This window comes from Borostomias antarcticus, assembly GCF_949987555.1.
Source record: "Borostomias antarcticus genome assembly, chromosome: 6".
Taxonomy (NCBI): Eukaryota; Metazoa; Chordata; class Actinopteri; order Stomiiformes; family Stomiidae; genus Borostomias; species Borostomias antarcticus.
Genome location: NC_140239.1, coordinates 21,406,570 through 21,425,345, shown reverse-complemented (window position 1 = coordinate 21,425,345; position 18,776 = coordinate 21,406,570). Strand labels below are relative to the sequence as shown.

Sequence of the window (18,776 nt, the reverse complement as noted above, 5' to 3'; positions counted from 1 at the left end):
ATGTACTGAACCCTTGTCGGAGATTCAACAGTTGCAGGTGTGGGGGGTTATGGTTATCAGGTGTAGGGAGTTAGGGTGAACAGGTGTGGGGGGTTAGGGGTATCAGGTGTATGAGATTAGGTTAAGCAGGTGTAGGAGGTTAGGGTTAGCAGGTGTAGAAGGTTAGGCTTAAGAGGTGTAGGGGATTAGGTTAAGCAAGTGTGGGAGGTTAGGGTTACCAGGTGTAGGGGATGTATCATGACAGGAGGTAACTTAACTGAAGTTTCACCTTGAATAGAGTTAGTGAGGCGAGTGGGTAGAGAGAGGAGTGGGAGCTAGTAGTTAGGTTGTAATAGTTAAGCTGTCCTATGCTGTTGTGTAACTTTGGATGCTACAGCAGAAGATGCTAGGAAGTTGTCGATGTAGTAAATAGATCTACTCCAAGTCCAGGTCTGGCCTGATTGGTGTCACCAGGTGATCCTTTTTCTTGCCTATGGCTGCAGCAGGTGTTTGAGGAACCATATCTGGGTGCTAGTGAAGCTGTAGTCGGAGCTGTGGTTTCTGCTCTCGGCACAGCGAGCTCTCTGGACTGTGTGGGGTTGGGCTGGTGCTGGGTGTGCGGTTCCGTAGGTTGTGGTTCTGCAGGTTGTGTGGTTCTGTAGGTCGTGACTCTGTAGGTCCCAGGTGAGTAGGATGTGGTTGTGTTCCTAGGCACGGCAATGCAGACTGTCGGGCAGCAGTCTGTTGAGGGCGGTGTCATGCTGCTCAGCGGGACCGACACACCTGAGGGCCTCCAGGGGGGCCAGGTTGGCCTGGGTCTGGGACATCCAGCGCACCAGAGAGCCGATGTTACAGTCACATGTCCACGGGTTGTCATGGAGATACACCTCCTTCAGGTCTGGGAGTAGACAGAATTAGGAATTAGGTTTAGGATTTGATGGCAGTTATGGGAGGAGATTGACATCAAACGACTTGTTTAGATCAAAGATCATATATGAATACACAGCAATCACTGGAAATTCATAGAGACTGACACCCAGTCAGCCACTTGATGCAGAGCGACTGGCCAGTACACAATGCTGGTGTTCAGTTTATGCGGCGGAGGTGGTTCAGAACTCACCGGACAGCTGGGCGAACATGTTCCCATCCACGGTATTCAGCCGGTTGCCACTGAGGGCCAGCTGGGTGAGTCTGGGCGTGTGTCTGAACAGGTCCGGGGGCAGGTGCTCGATCTCGTTGTTCCTCAGGTAGAGCTCCTGCAGGCTGCCCAGGCCCTGCAGAGAGGCGCCGCTGAGCGTGGAGAGCAGGTTGTTGTCCAGCACCAGCATCTCCAGCGCCGTCAGCGGCCGGAAGACTCCGGTAGGAATGCCCTTCAGACTGTTGTTGTCTAGGTTGAGGAACAGCAGCTCGCCTAGGCCCATGAAGGCCTTGGCAGAGATCCTCTGGATGCGGTTGACGGCCAGGTCCAGCACCTTCAAGGCGATGAGGGGCTTGAAGGCGTTGGCTGGCAGGACGGTCAGGGCGTTGAGAGGCATGTCCAGGTCAGAGAGGTTCCTCATCCCGGCAAACATGTCAGCTTTGACACTAGCGATCTGGTTCTGGACCGGCAGGGGGAGAGATCAGACTAGCAAACCTTCCAGATTTTAGCTGCTATTCAGAGATGAGATGTAGTATAAGGTATTCTTATTGGTCACAGCCCTGTAGAAGCTTCTCTGATTGGCTACTGACCTGGCCCAGCATGAGGAAGCGGAGGTTGAGAAGGTCCTGGAATCCTTTGACCGGAAGTTTGTTGATCTGGTTTCCATAGAGATTCAGCAACATCAGCCGACTGGCGCCGGAGAAGGCTTGAGGGTGGATTGATTTGATGGCATTGCGTTCCAGGTTGATGCTTTCAATTTTAGTGATGGGTTTCAGGGCGTTTGCTGGTAGGTCTTGTATCCCGTTCTCACCTAGGGGAAATCAACACCAGAAACACAATTCTAACAGAAAAGATGGTGAAACCAGCCTCTGGTTTATTGTCACATCGATACAGAGTCTATTGATTCTGAGTCATATAGATTGCCAGGGCTTTGAAGTGTTTTAGTGTAAGGTTGCTGTTAGCACACCAAAAAGATGGATATAGGAAAACACAGCATACATTTCAGAGGCATCCTGTTACACTGCTGTCATTACTGTACACAATATACACTGTAGTTATGTTACAACCATCATACATGTATCAACTGAACATAACTGTGCATTTAAACACACCCAGTTTCAGGATCCAGGAGTCTGAGGGGAATTTGGAGGGGAAGGTCCTAAGACCCCTCTTATGGCAGTTAACCTCTGACCTCTCGGGACTGGCCTTCTGGGAGCATTTACAGAGGTCTGGACATCCCTCCACCACCTCCACCACCCACAGCACCACTACAACCAACCAGGTTATCCGCTGCATCCTGAGAGGAGGGGGGTAGGGAAAGAGAGAGAGAGAGAGACAGAGAGAGAGAGAGAGAAAGAAGAGAAAGAAACTACAGTAGTTTTGGAAGAAATTAAGTTAAAAGTAATTTTTGTATTGAAGGACAATTTGAAATTCATTTTAGGTTAATCCCATGTCTGTAGTCAGACAAGGGAATCAGAAATGAAACACCTGCACATGTTCCTCTGAAACATCCCCTACACATGAACCAACATCCCACACATGAACCAACATCCAGGATCTGTCAGCCACTAACTGACCTAACCAGATCAGAACTTACCTGAATTTGCTGTTTGTTGCCTCCGTTTCTCACACACGTCTATTCTGTTTCGCCTCTCAAACGGGCCGTGTCAGATTTAGCTCACGCGCTGCCATGTAGCTATCTGCTAGTCAGAGTGAATTAGCCCCGCCTTCTGGCCCACGGACACCGCAGGGAAGCAGTCAAACTCCTGCACCTCCTCTATCTCACAGTCTCTGGGGAAAAATGGCATCCACCAGACTATGGACGTGGTCCACCTCACACCTAACCCAGCATCAAAGTCAAGCTGAACTCCTCTAAGCACTGGAGGAGAGCATGGGCATGTCAAAAACTCACTCACGCCAGTGTTTGTGTGTGTGTGTGTGTGTGTGTGTGAGTGTGAGAGAGAGAGACGGAGAGAGATAGAGAAGATGGGCCTCTCTGCTAGAGTAGATTGTTTGACTTGGCCATAGTCAGAATACAAAGATTAATGTGTGTGTGCGTGCGTGCGCATGTATTTGATACCGACCTGTATTTGATACTGAGTTTGTGTAACTGGTTTGGCCGCAGGAAATACTGGTAATACTCTTGAGAGGAGAGAGAACCATCAGCCATGGCACCATGTCATTCTATATTACATGGGGAACGGAGAGAGAGTGAGAGAGAAGGAGAGAGAGAGAGACGTGTGTACAGTGCAGTGATGGGGGATTAGTGAGACGGGGTTCAGAACAGTGCAGATTGACGTGTCTGCTGAGAAAGACCATCTGACTGTGTGATGGAGATGAAAGGCTTTTTCAAGCCTTGCCAGCAGCATCACAATATCCAGCCATCTGGAGCAGTATAATTACCTACCAGACCTGAGAGAGAGCCTACCTCAGCCTCCACAAGGCAGCATGGCCCAGCCCAGGTCAACCAAGCCCAGCCCAACCTCAGCTCAGCTCAGCTCAGCTCAGCTCAACCAAGCCCAGCTCAGCTCAACATAGCCCAGCTCAGCTCAACCAAACTCAGCACAGATCAGCTCAACCAAGCCCAGCTGAGCCCCAGCCCAGCTCAGCTCAGCTTCTACACAGCTGAGAAGGGAGGGTGAGAAATGAGAGAGAGAGAGAGAGAGAGAGGGAGAGAGAGTACACTCTGTGTATGGTACACTCAATGCCTGAAACAAGCAACCAACGATCTGAAGCATGTGATCAAAGCACATTGTGATCAAACAGGGTTGTTTTGAGTTCCGGGGTGTGTAAACATAGGCAGGGCATTAACTGGGATGTGGACACTCTAATGGAGGAATTGTAGTGAGAAATCTACTGAACGACATACAATCAATGGAGCTGCATTGATCTCTCCACCTGTATACTGTAGATCTGTCTTCAGCTGGAAACCCATCATCAGCTACTTAGCCTGTCTGTGTCAACTCCTGCCCTGGAAACTGGGGGGTGGGGGGTGGGGGGGGGTGATTCCACACCTAGCAGTGCCTTCAGTTGATATGGTCTCACCCTTCTTCTGATGATTCAATGGTTTTCATGGAATACCGTTTTCAGTATGAGGGTAAACTGAGTTTAGCAGATAATCCAGCAGCCCTCATGTCTGTCTGCTCTGCTGTCTGCTCTGTTCTGCTGTTCTGCTCTGCTTTGTTTGCTCTGCTCTGTCTGCTCTCTCGTCTGTCTCTTTTCCTCATCGCATCAAAACCATGAACATTATTCAAGCTTTGCTCTGTGATGTAAGAGAGAAATGGCATTCCCATTGTTCGTAATTTAAAAATGAAATGGAAACACCCATCTCTCAGAGTCAGAGGTGCTGCTCCCTGATAAACGACCTTCGGGATCAAGACAGGAAGACAACAATCTCTATCACTTCTCACTCTCATATTTTCTATCCTAGTTCCCCTGATATTGCTTTTGCTCTAACAAACAACATGCTTCTCTCCAGCAGCTATCAATAAATTAGTCTCCAGATGTTTTTAGTTGAATGTGAGATACAAAGGTATTTCTTTACCGCTGTCTGTAATATTATCAACATTGATCTAATGTTGAGCATGACTGTCCTATTAGAAGATATGAGTCATATGTCCTAATGGCAGCTCTGTCAGACAGCTGCTGTCTAACGATGTTCAGCAGAGCATGGTGAGGCAGCCAGACAACTCCTCCGCATTAACACACATGCATGTACTCATACGCACTCACTCTCACACACACACACACACACACGCATACATACATACAGGTATGCATACACATACTGTATGCACACACACGTAAACACACACACGCGTGCACACACACACACACATGCACACACACACAGCAGGGTGCAAGTGTGTCAGCTTCTGAGCAAGTCAACCAATGTCTGTAAAACAGTGTGTTGCTGTGACTAAAAGGTTCCTTGTTATCCCAACTCTATGTCCTTCCAACGTACGTCTGTCACTACTTGGTTTTATATTGACTTTGATCAATCAGTGCAAAATTATCAAGATTTTTACAAATACAGTGTATGCAGATAGCACTCATGCTAGACTATCTGCCTTCCCTACTCTGTTCTTCATCCCATAATGAACACCATCACCATGGTGATAAGACCATGGACAGCTCCAGGCTGGTTGGTGGCTCTCTTGCAGCCCCTCGTGGCTGATTGTGGTCACTTCACCATAGTGTCAGTCAGAGAGACTTCCTGTGATTTTCCTCCAGGAGAAGAGACTGATCTGACCTTGTGATTTGACCTTGGCCGCGTTTCCCGAAACCTTCATAGCGCTAAGAATCTCTTTGAGTCTTTAAGGCTCCCGTTTGCTTGTTTCGGGAGCCTTAAGAAGACTCAAAGAGCTTCTTAGCGCTAAGAAGGTTTCGGGAAACCCGGTCCTTGTGATTTGACCTTGTGAGCTGACCTTGTAATCTGACTTTGGTGTGACTGAAGCCTCTCTCCTTCATGTGAAGATGTGCTTGGTTAAGTAGCTACTGCTGAATGCTTCTTTGGATCATTAAACAGCTCTGGAAACAGCCCTCTTTCTTTTTCTTTCTCTGTTCCACTCAGTCATTCTTTTTCCCTCTCGCAAACACTCACAAATACACTCTCACTCTATAGCTACACCACATCAGATTCAAGCACCCTTCTTTGAAGATGGTGAATTGAAACTTCAGATTTAGAGCACAAAAACGCCTCAGCTCAGACCTTAAAACAATGACAATAAACCCTACACATTATCATTGACCACTAAAACACCTCAATCTGATCTGAATATTCCTTGTACTTTACTGCACACCGGAGATATCAGCGCTAGAAATGGCACCTCCGCTCACACTCCAGCTAGCTGTGACAAGGCAGTGGTGCTAGTAGCTACAGATCCTCATCCATCTGCACTGTAAAGGAGAGAGACACAGAGGAGGCGGGCTGCTGATCGAAGCCGCTCCCTACAGCCCTTGTCAAGATATCACCAGACTGATGTTATGTGATATGCAGACTCAGCCACAATGCATGACAAGCCCTGTCCTGGCAATATGCCCCAGAACCTAGCAGTCCATCATTAGCAGATTTAGACAGAATATTCTGAAGTTTGAGAGTGAGTTTCAAAGTCTGTTCTAGACAATCTTAGCTTCAGACAGGTGTGCTAAATTTGATACCTCACCATTAGTTTGGTATGGAGCACTCAAACAGGCCGTTTTTTAATTCAATCATTCTGATTCCCAGGGGGAGTAGGTTTTATTCCATCCAGTGTTTTTCATATAATCATAAAAACATCTTCTTGATTTGAAGACCTTCTTATGCTGAAAAATGAACACTAAAGTGGAATGAAGAATAAAAAAAACAGAAAGCATACAGTATGTAAGTGAAGAACAAACAGAGTTGTGGAAAGAACCCCAATGAACTGTTTTATCTTTTATTCCAGACACCCAGCCACTGTGGATCTACCAGAAGCTCTCTCTCCCTCTCTCTCTCTTTTTATGTAACAAACAGTTGGAATCCAAACAGCCAACCTTCCTGGTAAACCCATATCTACCCATAAACCAAAGAGGAATCTCCAGTGAGGGCATTTGGGCCAATACCTTATCATGAAGATAGAATAGTTCCAAATCACCTCCTCTGCATGTCTGTCTCATAGACTAAGATAATTCTTTACAACAAACATGTGAGGGTCAAGGCATGAAATGCAGATCAATAACTGACAAGTGCTACCCATAGTACCAAGATGCTGTTAGTGTTTTATCAATACCCCTACCCATAGTACCAGCTAAGATGTTGTCAGTGTTGTGTTAACCCTACCCCTACCCATAGTACCAGCTAAGATGCTATCAGTGTTGTGTGAATTCATCATAGTCTCATTGTATGCCTTCACACATTTATTCAGATTACTTTGTGTAAAGTATTTATAGGTTCATTAGCATAACATTATGAGCTCCACTAGTCCCTCAGGAGCTGCCTTGGAAACATACCACTAATTAAACATGGGAGGTTGATAGTGGAACTGCATCATGCAGAAGGCCAGTCAGATGCTCTGGGAGGATTGTGGACTAGCAGAGCCAAGGAAGACACTACTTCTCCTTTCCACTATATACCTATAATACCAGAACTGTTGAATTGTGCCATGACGATCACATATAATGTTTGTCAATTTAGAACATACATTTTACTCATCTCAGTTAACTTGCAAGTTTGCTAATAATAACGGACATTACACTAGTTTAAAACTCACCAAAATCTGGAAAAGCCGATCTCGCATACCAGCTCTTACAGAACTGACTAACCCTCCTTTCGCATTCCTGCAGCTCTCAACATGGCCAGACTAATAGTGATTATTCACCTCTTTAAATAATTGTAAACTTGTTCTGGAATAACTGCTTTACAGTAGCCTATTACGACAAACTGTGACTTTCTTGACTTGGAAATTATGTTTTGTTTTTTTATGTTTTAGACAAACATCATATGTGTATGGTCATGGCACAATTCAAATGGGATCAAGAAAGTATTTGTTTATCTCCATTGATTACTGCGCATATTGTTTCCGAATTAAGGTCCCATGGGACGGCCTTCCTGCTTCCGCTTAGGCACTCTATGATCTCTAGATGAGCCTCTAGCCACGCCCCTTCATACATTGTGTGACCTAGCTCCTCCCTGAAACCACTCCACAGATACATACCTAACTAATTCCTACACTAAACATTTCTATCACTACATTGTCCTAACTAACCTATCTAACTAACCTAAAATAGGATATCGTAACACTACTGTACCACACACATCATGAATGTACCTTACAAAGAACACTGATTTCCTGAGAGAGAACCAGAGCATTATGTACCTGTCCTGCCCTCTAGATTGATGGTGCGGAGGGCGAGTGTTCTGGTGCTGGATGAGCAGTCTCTGGGTAGACTCCCTGCTGTGTTCAACGTAGATCAGACTGGAGAGAAATGCCACTAAAACAACAGTACCACCTCTGGTAATGCAGGCAGGGTTTACGAGTTTCAATTCATGACTAGGATTTTTGTTTTGTGTGTCTGTAAGCCGACGCACCATGAAGAGGGAATGCCTATTCGTCGCTTTCTCCGCCAGTTGTTGACCTGCAGTCCTATGTTGCTACCACAGGAGGCAGTGGTCCCAGAACATCAAAACAAAAAGACTCCACAGACTTCCCAGGTCAGCGGTCCAAGGGTTAGGGTGGACATACCAAGGTACCATGACATATTTCGTCACTGGATGTTATAGAAGCGCGCGCATTCTTGAAACAGTAGCAGAGGAAGACAGACAAATTTGCCTGGACTGAGGACATCATCAGAAATGCCTGCGTTTGCGGTGCCCATTTTATATCAGGTAAGTTATTTTGACTACCTGGTTTCACTGGAATGTCTGGTTGAAATGTAGAGTAATATCTGAAGTAAACAGTAACCCATAACCTGGCTGCACGCTAAGCTAAAGCTAAGTTCAGGAAATGAAGCCCAATGATAGCTAGCTAACATTAGCTAGTGCTAGCTAACATTCTAGCTAGTGTTAGCTAGCTAACTCAAGGCCCAGGGAGTCGGAGATTCTGTGCACTTTCTCTCAAAGTGCTTTAGCTAAGGTTATCTACTACAAGCTAGCTAGTCCTTGTCACCAATACTTGCCACGTAGCTAAACTATTCACACAGCAAGCAAACTTGTTGTCTTCTAAAGCTATGCTACGTCAGCTGACTGGGACTGTCTCGTGACTAGCTAATGTACCTAACCATATTGTGCCAGACAGCCAAAACAAGCGTCACATATAGAGGATTTTCACGGCCGGCCATGTTGGAGGTTTAAGTTTAGCAGGTGTAATGGTGCGTTCGTTTATAACTGGGAGGTGGCAAATTGCGACTTGCTACTAGGAAGGATTAAATAAAACACCGCATGAACTCGCACTTCCTCGTCGCAAATTCGGATATGTTTCTCAGCCCCCAGTTGCTCGAATGCACTAGATATAACTAGGTAACTGTGATATAATGGTATATAGCTCGAATGCACACAGGTCGGAGGTAGGTATTTTGCCACTTGCGACTTGCCACCTCCGACCACAAACGAACGCACCATAAGCTCAGGTTTAGGCTAATGACTAGATAGATAGGTAGATAGATAGGTCTATCTACCTGTCTATTGATCTATCTAGCTAGCTAGCTAGCTACATTCAGTACCATCAACCTCCAATATGGCCGACAGATGACGGGCCGTGAAAACCCTCTATATTTGACATTGTTGGCTAGAATAACCAGTGTTGTGAAATACATTTAACAACAGGTCAGTTGATAAGTTGATATATTGCACAGCAATCGAGCAGGACAATATCATTAGGGCTAGGTTAGGTAGCTAGCAAAGTCAGCTTGCCCAGCTGGTATGGTTATAGGCTCATTCCTATGGGATAGCTTAGAAGTTTGTGATTTAGCAATGGGTTGACTAATCACTAGATCAATATTTTCAGTTGGGGATAGGACTACAACACCACCTGTGCTGTGGCACCAGGAATCTGCTCTGACCACTGTTTTTATTCACCACCATATCATGTTATTATGCAGATTAAATGTACTGTATGTCTACGCGACACAAAAAAGGCTTTATATAAATGTTATTTTTGGCTGCGGAAAAAAAGGTTTGGTGGGTACAATTTTTCATCTACCAGACATTTGGCTGGTGAGCTAAAAAGTTAATTTTGACCCCTGCATGTATGTAATTATGTCTTAAGTTTAAAGTGAACAGATCAAGAGGAGATGTTTTTCTCCAGTAGGTATTAAGCAAATCGTAACCCATAACCTACAATAATGATGAGATCTGCAAGTTAGGAATTTCTTGTAATATGGCTTCGATCAATATTTCTGTTCATTAATTGAGCCTTTTTATGTTTAGGTACCATAAAAGCAAGTGAACTACCTGATCGACAAAGGGATGGCGTCAAGAGCAGCAATGCAGTCATCAACTACGTTTCTTCAACAACTATGGAGTTGGAGAAACACATGTGGACCGTCATTGCGACAACTGCAGTGGACAAAACAAGAACAACTTTGTGCTGTGGTACTGTGCTTGGCAGACCATGCACAAGCTTCACCTGAAGCTGGACCTACACTTTCTGATTGCAGGCCACACCAAGTTTGCCCCTGACTGGTGCTTTGGCTTGATCAAGCAGCGCTATAGGAAGACCAGAGTGGAAACCTTTACTGACATTGCTCGGGTGGTGAGAGACAGCGCTCCTGTGAAGAAAGTCAACACCCCACAGCTTGTCGGAGTTGAGGATGGCACAGTGCTTGTTGAAAGCTACAACTGGCACCAGCATCTTAGTAGCTATTTCAAAAAGCTCCCAAACATTAAGAGTTACCAGCACTTCAGGTAATTATCATTGTCATGTATTAGCTATTCCATTTTATGGACATGTTATGGTTGTATTTTATTTGTGGCCAATATTTTAATGCAATCTCCCTTCTGTTCTGTTGCAACTTTGATGCTGGGATGCCTGGTGTGGTTGAGGCCAGAGAACACCGTGATGCAACACCAGTCAGGTGTCAGCTGCTGTGCAATGCTGATGTCCAGCCCCCCCAAAGATGGTCTTCAGGTGCAAACCCCACCCGGACAGGACATGGCCAGACAGCAGTATCTGATCATGGATGGCTGTGACTGTGTCCGTGATACAGGCAGTGCAATTACATAACATGTCAAGTTTACTGTACAGTAGTATACAGTAGTGCAGAGTGAGTTATCTATTGTATAGACAAGTCAATTGCTTAAGTGTTGTCAGGTGTTGGTTCAAGTGTACAGTGGTGCAGTCAGTTGTCTATTGTATAGACAATGTGCAAAGTGTCACATGTTCACTTCTGTTATAATGAGGCTCAAGACATCACTTGCTTCCTGCCAAAGAGTAGCTCGGAAGAAGCCCCCTGCCAACCAGCAGCTCAGAAGAAGACTTTCCTTTTATAGTACTCTGGTTGTACTATACATAGGCCCTCACTCTAATTACAATGGCACACATGCCACCTCTTGGACCAACAAGTGAACACGTGACACCTTGCACCTTGTCTATACAATAGACAACTGACTATGCACCACTGTACACTCGAACACTGCATTACATGCCTCTCTTCTTTACAAAGATGGTCACAACCACAACATGTCCTGAGAGCACAGCCAACTTATGGCTACTTTTAATGTGCATGTCTGTATGTTTAATAAAGCATTTAGGAAAAGTTTCAATCAAGACTTGAGTATTACCTATTCTGTTGAGTACTATGTTTACAATTGTTAATTCATGATATTATTACAATTGACCTTTCAAGTCTGCCTACACTTAGGTTACTTAGCTAAGAACCATTTAATTACAATTTACTTATTAGGGCAAATACTTTACTTTCATATCTTCATATCAATATAATATCAAGATCCTAGTAGATGTCCAAATAACCCACTGTGTCTTGGGTCTACTTATTCACCACCTAAAGGGAAGTGCAAAACAGCAAGTCATGACTTTTATCCAGAAACAAAAGTTGAACCCATTGCAGCAAAATAGCTAACATTACAGGAATCATCAGTGTAACTACTTTAGCCACTGACCGCTACCATTAATGTTATGGAAGCTGCTGTTAGTTGTTGTGAGCCCATGAGCTAACTGGCTATCCCGTTCTTATTGTGCTGGATTAGCATTGGAAGCATTGGAACTGATGTGTCCTGGTGACAAGACCCATCTTTATTTATCAGACATTACCATCCTACCAGTCCAACACAGAAACAAGCCAGCCAACGCACATAAGCCAGGCTGGATCTGGCCTGGTTTAATTTGGTCTGCTTTTTATTGGCTCAGATTGACAGAGCACATCGGCTGCAGGTGTGTGTTTGTGTGTGTGTGTGTGTGTGTGCAAGAGAGAAAGAGAGAGAGAGAGAGAGAGAGAGTGTATGTGTGTGTGTGTGCTCCAGTCTAGGGTGCTGCTGACCCAGTTTGGGTTGTTTTCCTCCCCTCTTTCACGACAGCCATGGGGCCCTCCTCCTCTCCTTTTCTCCTCCATTCCTCCCCTCCTCTCCTTTCCCTTTCTCCTCAATTGCTCCTCTCCACTGCTTTTCTTCTAAATTTCTCCGCTCCTCGCCACATCTCGCTCCTCTTCTCCCCCCTCTACGTTAACCTGGGACACGACTAGAGATTAATCACTTATGACAGGGAGGAGACTGTTTTTAGGAACCGGCCAGATGAAAAAACACAGGAGGAGAAACTCTCTCTCAGCCCCTCACCCACGAGCTTCGGATCTTTCCTCTTCACAGACACTCATCTCCAGTGTCTCTGCGTTTTGTCTTTCTATTGATGTCAGGAGCACACCATCCATTCATCTACCTATTCATTCATTCATTCATCCACTCATTCATTCGTCCATCTCCTCCCTCTTAGTACTTGCATGGGGTTGGAGGCTGGGAGGCTGTTGATGTACAATGGTTAACCCCCAAGCCTGGATTCCTCTGCTCCTAACACTTCAGCTATTGGGACGACGCGGTGGTCGGCACGGCCACCTCCACGGTACCACGTTAGAACCTCCATCATTGCGTGTGTGCTGCCTTCCATGCCCACTTCACCTTGCACTAGGGGACGCCATGGCCACAGGCAAGTCAACATCACCACCACCGTCTAGCTCTGAGCCTGGACATGAACGGTCGGAGGGACAGCCGGACAAGGTGGTACTTTGATACCACAAATGTTATTACAACCCCTAATCATAGGCCAAAAGTCGTCATACCAAATAGAACCTTCTCACTTCATTCACTCATTCATTCATTCATTCATTCATTCATTCATTCATTCATTCATTCATTCATTCATTCATTCATTCATCAGTAAAGCTAAGGAGAAGTCTTGCGTGTAGTTGGACCGGGTTGAATGGGATGATTTCATGGCTGCTAGCAGCAGCCAGGATGAGTACACACTGCAACGTAATTTGTCAGACACATTGTGAGGCCTAGACATTGTGAGGACTAGGGCCCCTGAAAGTCGACGAGTCGAATCATCATTCGGAGACCCTTAAATCGACTGAGATCTTAAAGCCTGGTAAATCAGACTCATCACGAAAATCTTTTGACGTTTTCACTATGAGTCTGGACTTTCAGCTGCCCAGAGCAATTTGAGTGGGCGGGTGGGAGTACTTGCCTTGACAGAGGAACTCCTTCAGCCAATCAGCGTAACAAAACATACAGTAGGCTAGATCAAACTTTTGAGTTTCAAGCAACTTTTTAGCTTCATGGGTTATCATTAACCTACATTAAGGGGAGACACTACAGTTGAATATTATATTTATTTATTTTTCCTTTAAAGATATCCTCATGAATTTTTACCAGTTTAATCTTCACATCAAGAGAAATATTTTTTGTATTACACTTTCTCTCAAAAAAAAGTTTAGGTATGAAAATTAGGCAATAACTCATTAAATATACATACATTTGCATATATTTTGGTACCTACTATCTAAACAATGGATAAAGTCAGTATTTTGAAAATATAGTAGAAACTTAAATATTTACAGCTGGGTTTGTGAATACAAGCTTATTTTCAAGAGATATTGAAAAAATACTGCATACACCCATTAAAAATAATGTTTTGCCTATTTTTAGACACAAAATGCAACCTAAAATGAAAAGACAACAAAATATTCACAATTCCAGCTGTAAATATTTGCAGAATACATCTGAGAGTCAGTATGTAAAGTTTAGTGAATGCACCTGCCCTGGAAGTTGAGATAGCAGGTACCGAGTGACGTCAGGTACTGAAAAAACGTAATTTTAAGAAAATGGTAGCCCTTTCAGTCCTGTTGTTGCATGCTCGCTCATGCCAGACAACAAGAGAGGCATCTGCCTGCAGGCCTACCTTCTCAAGACAGTGTTGCTACACCACTCTCAGGACACACCATCGCCACGCCCACACCACTCTCAGGACAATGAGGCCACGCCCACACAATCTCAGGACAATGAGGCCACGCCCACACCACTCTCAGGCGATTTTCACGAAACTCGGTGGAGGGGTGTAGAATGGGCCAACCTAGAACCCATAACATTGTAGAGCCGATCCGAATAACTGGGGGGATATACAAAGGAAAATTAACATTTGTTCCACTTCAAATACACCTATTTTACTAGGATTACCATACTGCCCGGTAGTCGAATGGTTAAGAATTTGGACTGGCTGTGTGACGTCCCAGTGAGAATTTTTTTCCGAATGATGATGATCTTTAGAATGAGGAGTCACATTGATTTGCTGTTTTCGCAAACAATATTATCTTATCTTTCTATACATGTAAAACAAAATAATATTTACGGATTTATGACAAACAAATCAGATAAACAGTGATTGTATTAGGAACATTTTCATTTTCTTAGCCTGGATTCTATGGTATTACATATAAATCGTCGTCGTTGTCTTCTTCTTACTACTTCTTCTTCTTTCAACGGCGGCTTGGATCCAAGTCGTTGCGCAACCTACCACCATCTATCGGAGCAGTTCGCTCCTACACTGTCCTGAGCGTGGCGGTGGGCGTGGCAGTGGTGTGTTCTGAGAGTGGTGTGGGCGTGGCGATGGTGTGTCCTGAGAGTGGTGTAGCAACACACTAGCTGTGTTCTGAATCGCTCCCTCGTTTCCTCACTCCCTATTCCCTATATAGGGTTCACCATGTAGTGAACTACCTAGGGAACGGAGAAAATGTAGGGTACATGCACTGTTCCCTGCAAATCAAGGTGAATTGTGGGTAATAAATAGTGGACTACATAGGGAATGAAAATTCCGTGGAGAATTCAGACACTACAAACAAAATACTTCTGTAAATACGTCATTATGTTGTATGCAATGTAATAAAATAATTTGATAGTGTGAAGCATGTAGAACATTCTATTTAGAGTAGACCGTCTTGTCATAAATACGTCATTATGTTGTATGCAATGTATGTAATAAAATAATTTGATCGTGTGAAGCATGTAGAACTTGCTTCATTGCCTAAAACCCCCATAGCTGTTATAAAATCACTATAACACACGGCCTCGAGTGGTTTATTGCTTTTATACAACGGTTACTACAGCTATTAGTGTAAAATAGACACACAGCAATGTAAAATATTAACATTTATTCAAAACGAAGCATCATTCCCTCAATTCCGCCGAGCAAAATAGTTCCCCTAACAATTGGGTTGCCAAGCAACAACAACAACGCATTGGATCAAATGGGAGGCGCATTAATACTGAAAATGGAATGGTGTGTTACAAAGTATTTTAACACGGCTTCCAGCCAATCAGAATCAAGAACCAGAACTAACCGTTGTATAGCATTCTATTTAGAGTAGACTGTTGCTGCATTCGTTAGGTCGAGGGCTTTATGCCCGTCCTGTGTCTCTGTGACCTTCCCACGTCGAGATATGTTTCAATCCCCCCCACTGACAATGGACAATGAATGGGGGGAATTTTACTCTCTAAAAGTCCAAAACATGAATGGAAGTGATGTTTGGTCGGCTCTGTGGCGCCTCGCATCGGGGAGGTTCGGTGCATTCCGGACAAATCCACGAGCCGCAGATCTCGATGTAAAAATCCCTAAGTCTGTCGTCACAGCTAGCTGTCAAGCGTAGATATACTTTTCATCACCATAGTAGCCTACCTTGGTCACGCCTTCAAACCCTTTTGTGCACATTTTTGTGAGCTGACCGACCGACAGAGCGAGCTAATAGAACTGCAGCTAGTCACAGTCCATAAGCAACACTGCCCTCTCGTATTACTCAGCTATAGGCAGGACACTGATTCGTTCGCCTAGCACGCTGTCTGCTCCCGTTGGCTGGCTAGTACACGTCAGCACACACTTTTTCTAAGTTTCTCGTTCACTAGTCCATAGTCCATAGGCTACACTTCCTAGTAGGAGTGCGCAGACACATGACACCTCTGCTTGGTAAGTCGACTAAACAGCATAGAATAGGCTAAATTAACTTCCTGAATCAAAGACAAGGCCTGTAGCCTACTATCTGACTTTACCAAACACAACATTATTTTTGTGTTGTCTACTTTTCACAGGTGTTATTCGCGAACTTGTCTGAGGAGACATCACAGAAGACATCGACTGAATAGTAGGAGTCAGCAAAATAAGCCATCAAGGAACTTTTGACACTTCATTCGCTTGCCAAAAAAGTGACATTCCGTGGATTCCGTTGCAACTGCCAACAATATGTGCCAACTGCCAACAAGATGAACTGGAGAATGAGGACAATCTCGGTAGTAAGGTGATTTACGCGCATTTGTTTTTGAATTCCTTTTGCCCATACGTTACGAAAATGAGATTTCGTCTCCTTAAAAAGAACCTGTTGATTGCCGTCGGTCTCTCTTTCATATTTATCACTATCATGTTCACAGCACGCGTGTTAATTTCTGATGATGGCACAGGTAGTGTCGCCCAGGTCAACATGCTGCCTGGAGCTGGTGACATGACGAAGTTTCTATTTGGTTCAGTGCCAGACATGATACAGTCAGTGTACAATGGCAACTACAAACAATTCATTCACAATGCTGATAAGTTTCCTGGGGAACCGCAGCTGGTTCTAGTCATTCAGGTCCACAACAGACCAGACTACCTCAGAATACTTATAAACTCGTTGGAAAATACAGCCCGGGTCCACAGTTTCCTGCTCATCTTTAGCCATGACTATTTTTCAGAGGAAATAAATAGCATTGTGCAAGGGATTACTTTTTGCAAGGTCCTGCAAATATACTTCCCGTTCAGCACACAGCTTTATCCCTCAGAGTTTCCTGGACAGGATCCACGGGACTGCCCACGAGACCTGTCCAGGGGGGAGGCCATGCGGGTGGGATGCCTCAACGCAGAGCACCCGGACTCCTATGGCCACTACAGGGAGGCCTCCATCACGCAGACCAAACACCACTGGTGGTGGAAGATGCACTTTGTGTGGGAGCGAGTTCAGGCCCTGCAGGGCTACAGTGGCTTTGCCATCTTCCTTGAGGAGGACAACTTCATCTTGCCGGACTTCTACCATCTGTATGAGGAGATGCTGAGGTTCAGGAAGGCCAGCTGCCCAGACTGTGACATGCTGGTGCTGGGCAACCATAATGGCGTGTCATCTGACTTCTTCAAGCTGTCCAACAAGGTGGGGACCACGGGATGGATGTCCACCAAGCACAACATGGGCATGGGCTTCTCCAGAGAGGTCTACTACAAACTGATGGGTTGCGGTGACGTCTTCTGCACCTATGATGACTACAACTGGGACTGGACCCTGCAGCACCTGTCAGGGACCTGCATATCGAAGCCGCTCAAAGTTCTGATGGCCGAAGGATCCAGGGTCCTCCACACTGGGAACTGTGGGCTGCACCAGAAGGAGAACTGTCGGCCTGAGTGGGCCCTACGGAAGGCGGAGGAGTCCCTCCAACTCGCCAAAGACTACCTTTTTCCACAATCCCTTGTGTTATCTAGCACAGAGCCAGTAGAGCACAAGGCCCACATGAAGAACGGAGGATGGGGTGACATCAGAGACCACATTCTATGTAAAAACTATGCAAAACGTCTTTGAACAACGGGTGCTTCCTCCAGATGGATGTACTGAGGATATAAGTGCCATTGATAAGTGCACTTTTCAGGGTTTCCAAAGGCTGCACTTGTGTCTGTGAGGTCTTCCAAAGTTTGGGATTATATGTGTTTAATTTTTATGGTAAAATGCAGATATTTTATAGTTTGTTGATGGTTCTACCAAACACTATTGCCAAATATGTTACTTCTGTTTATCTTGTAATGTGGACACATTTTTGTGGCTTGTTTTCTTTTATGAGGTTTGCCTCTGTATTCCTTTTATTTGAGGAGCAATGCATAGTTAATGTGTAAATAGAACATACAATGACAGGCCGAATAGGCATTCATACACAGCTTGCAGACAAAGGTATGTTTATAGAACAAACAATTACATAATTTGTGACACTGCTTCCATGCATGTGCTTCATACATTGAAATTAGATGCACATGTACAGTAAATGGGCGTAAATACCAGTGCCATGTTTTACTAAGCAGTACAACCATAATCTGCCAGGCATGTTGGATGAATGAAGGAGGTGACAGATGTCAGGTGACAGTGTCTGAGAGTGGATGATCATGTGTTGTTAAGGTTAGTAAGATTGCTTGGTGATTTTACAAACTGTTGTTAAAAATGTTCCATCTGCAACCTAACTGTGCATTGTTCCCATTCGCACATCCGGTATCTGGAACAGATGTTTTCCTACACAATGCTTGAGATTGGACCAAACATGTGTGTTGCCAAATTAACTGACACAGATAAATATTTTCATATTTGATGGATTTTTACCTAAAGTGAAGTAAGGTATTATTCGGTAGGTGGGGATGTACGATGCTGTAAGTTACTCTGCGCCTTTGAGAGATTCCGGGATTGGATGATCATTCAATATTGCAAAGCACAATCTTTTCCTGGTTTTAAATAAATTTATGTTTTATGTGTGATGGAGGTGGTGTTGGGGAGTTACATTGTTGAAATGTAAATAATGTACTTTTACTGTCTGTCACGGTTAGTGTTCTTAATGCATCACTTGAAATTAGTTGGTCCTTTTACTTGTATCTCTTCTATCAATGTTTGGCCAAATTGATAAAATGCTGTTCTTTTCCTTTGCTCATGTTTG

The 18,776-nt window shown here is 44.6% G+C and overlaps 2 protein-coding genes across 2 annotated transcripts; one reads left to right on the top strand and one right to left on the bottom strand.

Annotated features, from left to right (window-relative positions):
* Positions 1-470: 470 nt before the first annotated feature.
* LOC311310550 (uncharacterized protein) lies at positions 471-3,287 on the bottom strand (the record flags this gene model as incomplete). Its single annotated transcript, XM_084440059.1, has 6 exons — positions 471-568; positions 707-877; positions 1,100-1,577; positions 1,708-1,928; positions 2,230-2,414; positions 3,202-3,287. 6 exons carry the CDS (start codon positions 3,285-3,287, stop codon positions 471-473), a joined length of 1,239 nt encoding a protein of 412 aa, XP_084296185.1.
* Positions 3,288-15,990: 12,703 nt separating this feature from the next.
* LOC311309993 (alpha-1,6-mannosyl-glycoprotein 2-beta-N-acetylglucosaminyltransferase) lies at positions 15,991-18,697 on the top strand. The gene is made up of 2 exons (XM_084439372.1): positions 15,991-16,035; positions 16,158-18,697. The coding sequence occupies exon 2, from the start codon at positions 16,415-16,417 to the stop codon at positions 17,663-17,665; it is 1,251 nt and encodes a 416-aa protein (XP_084295498.1). The 5' UTR covers positions 15,991-16,035; positions 16,158-16,414; the 3' UTR covers positions 17,666-18,697.
* Positions 18,698-18,776: the final 79 nt, after the last annotated feature.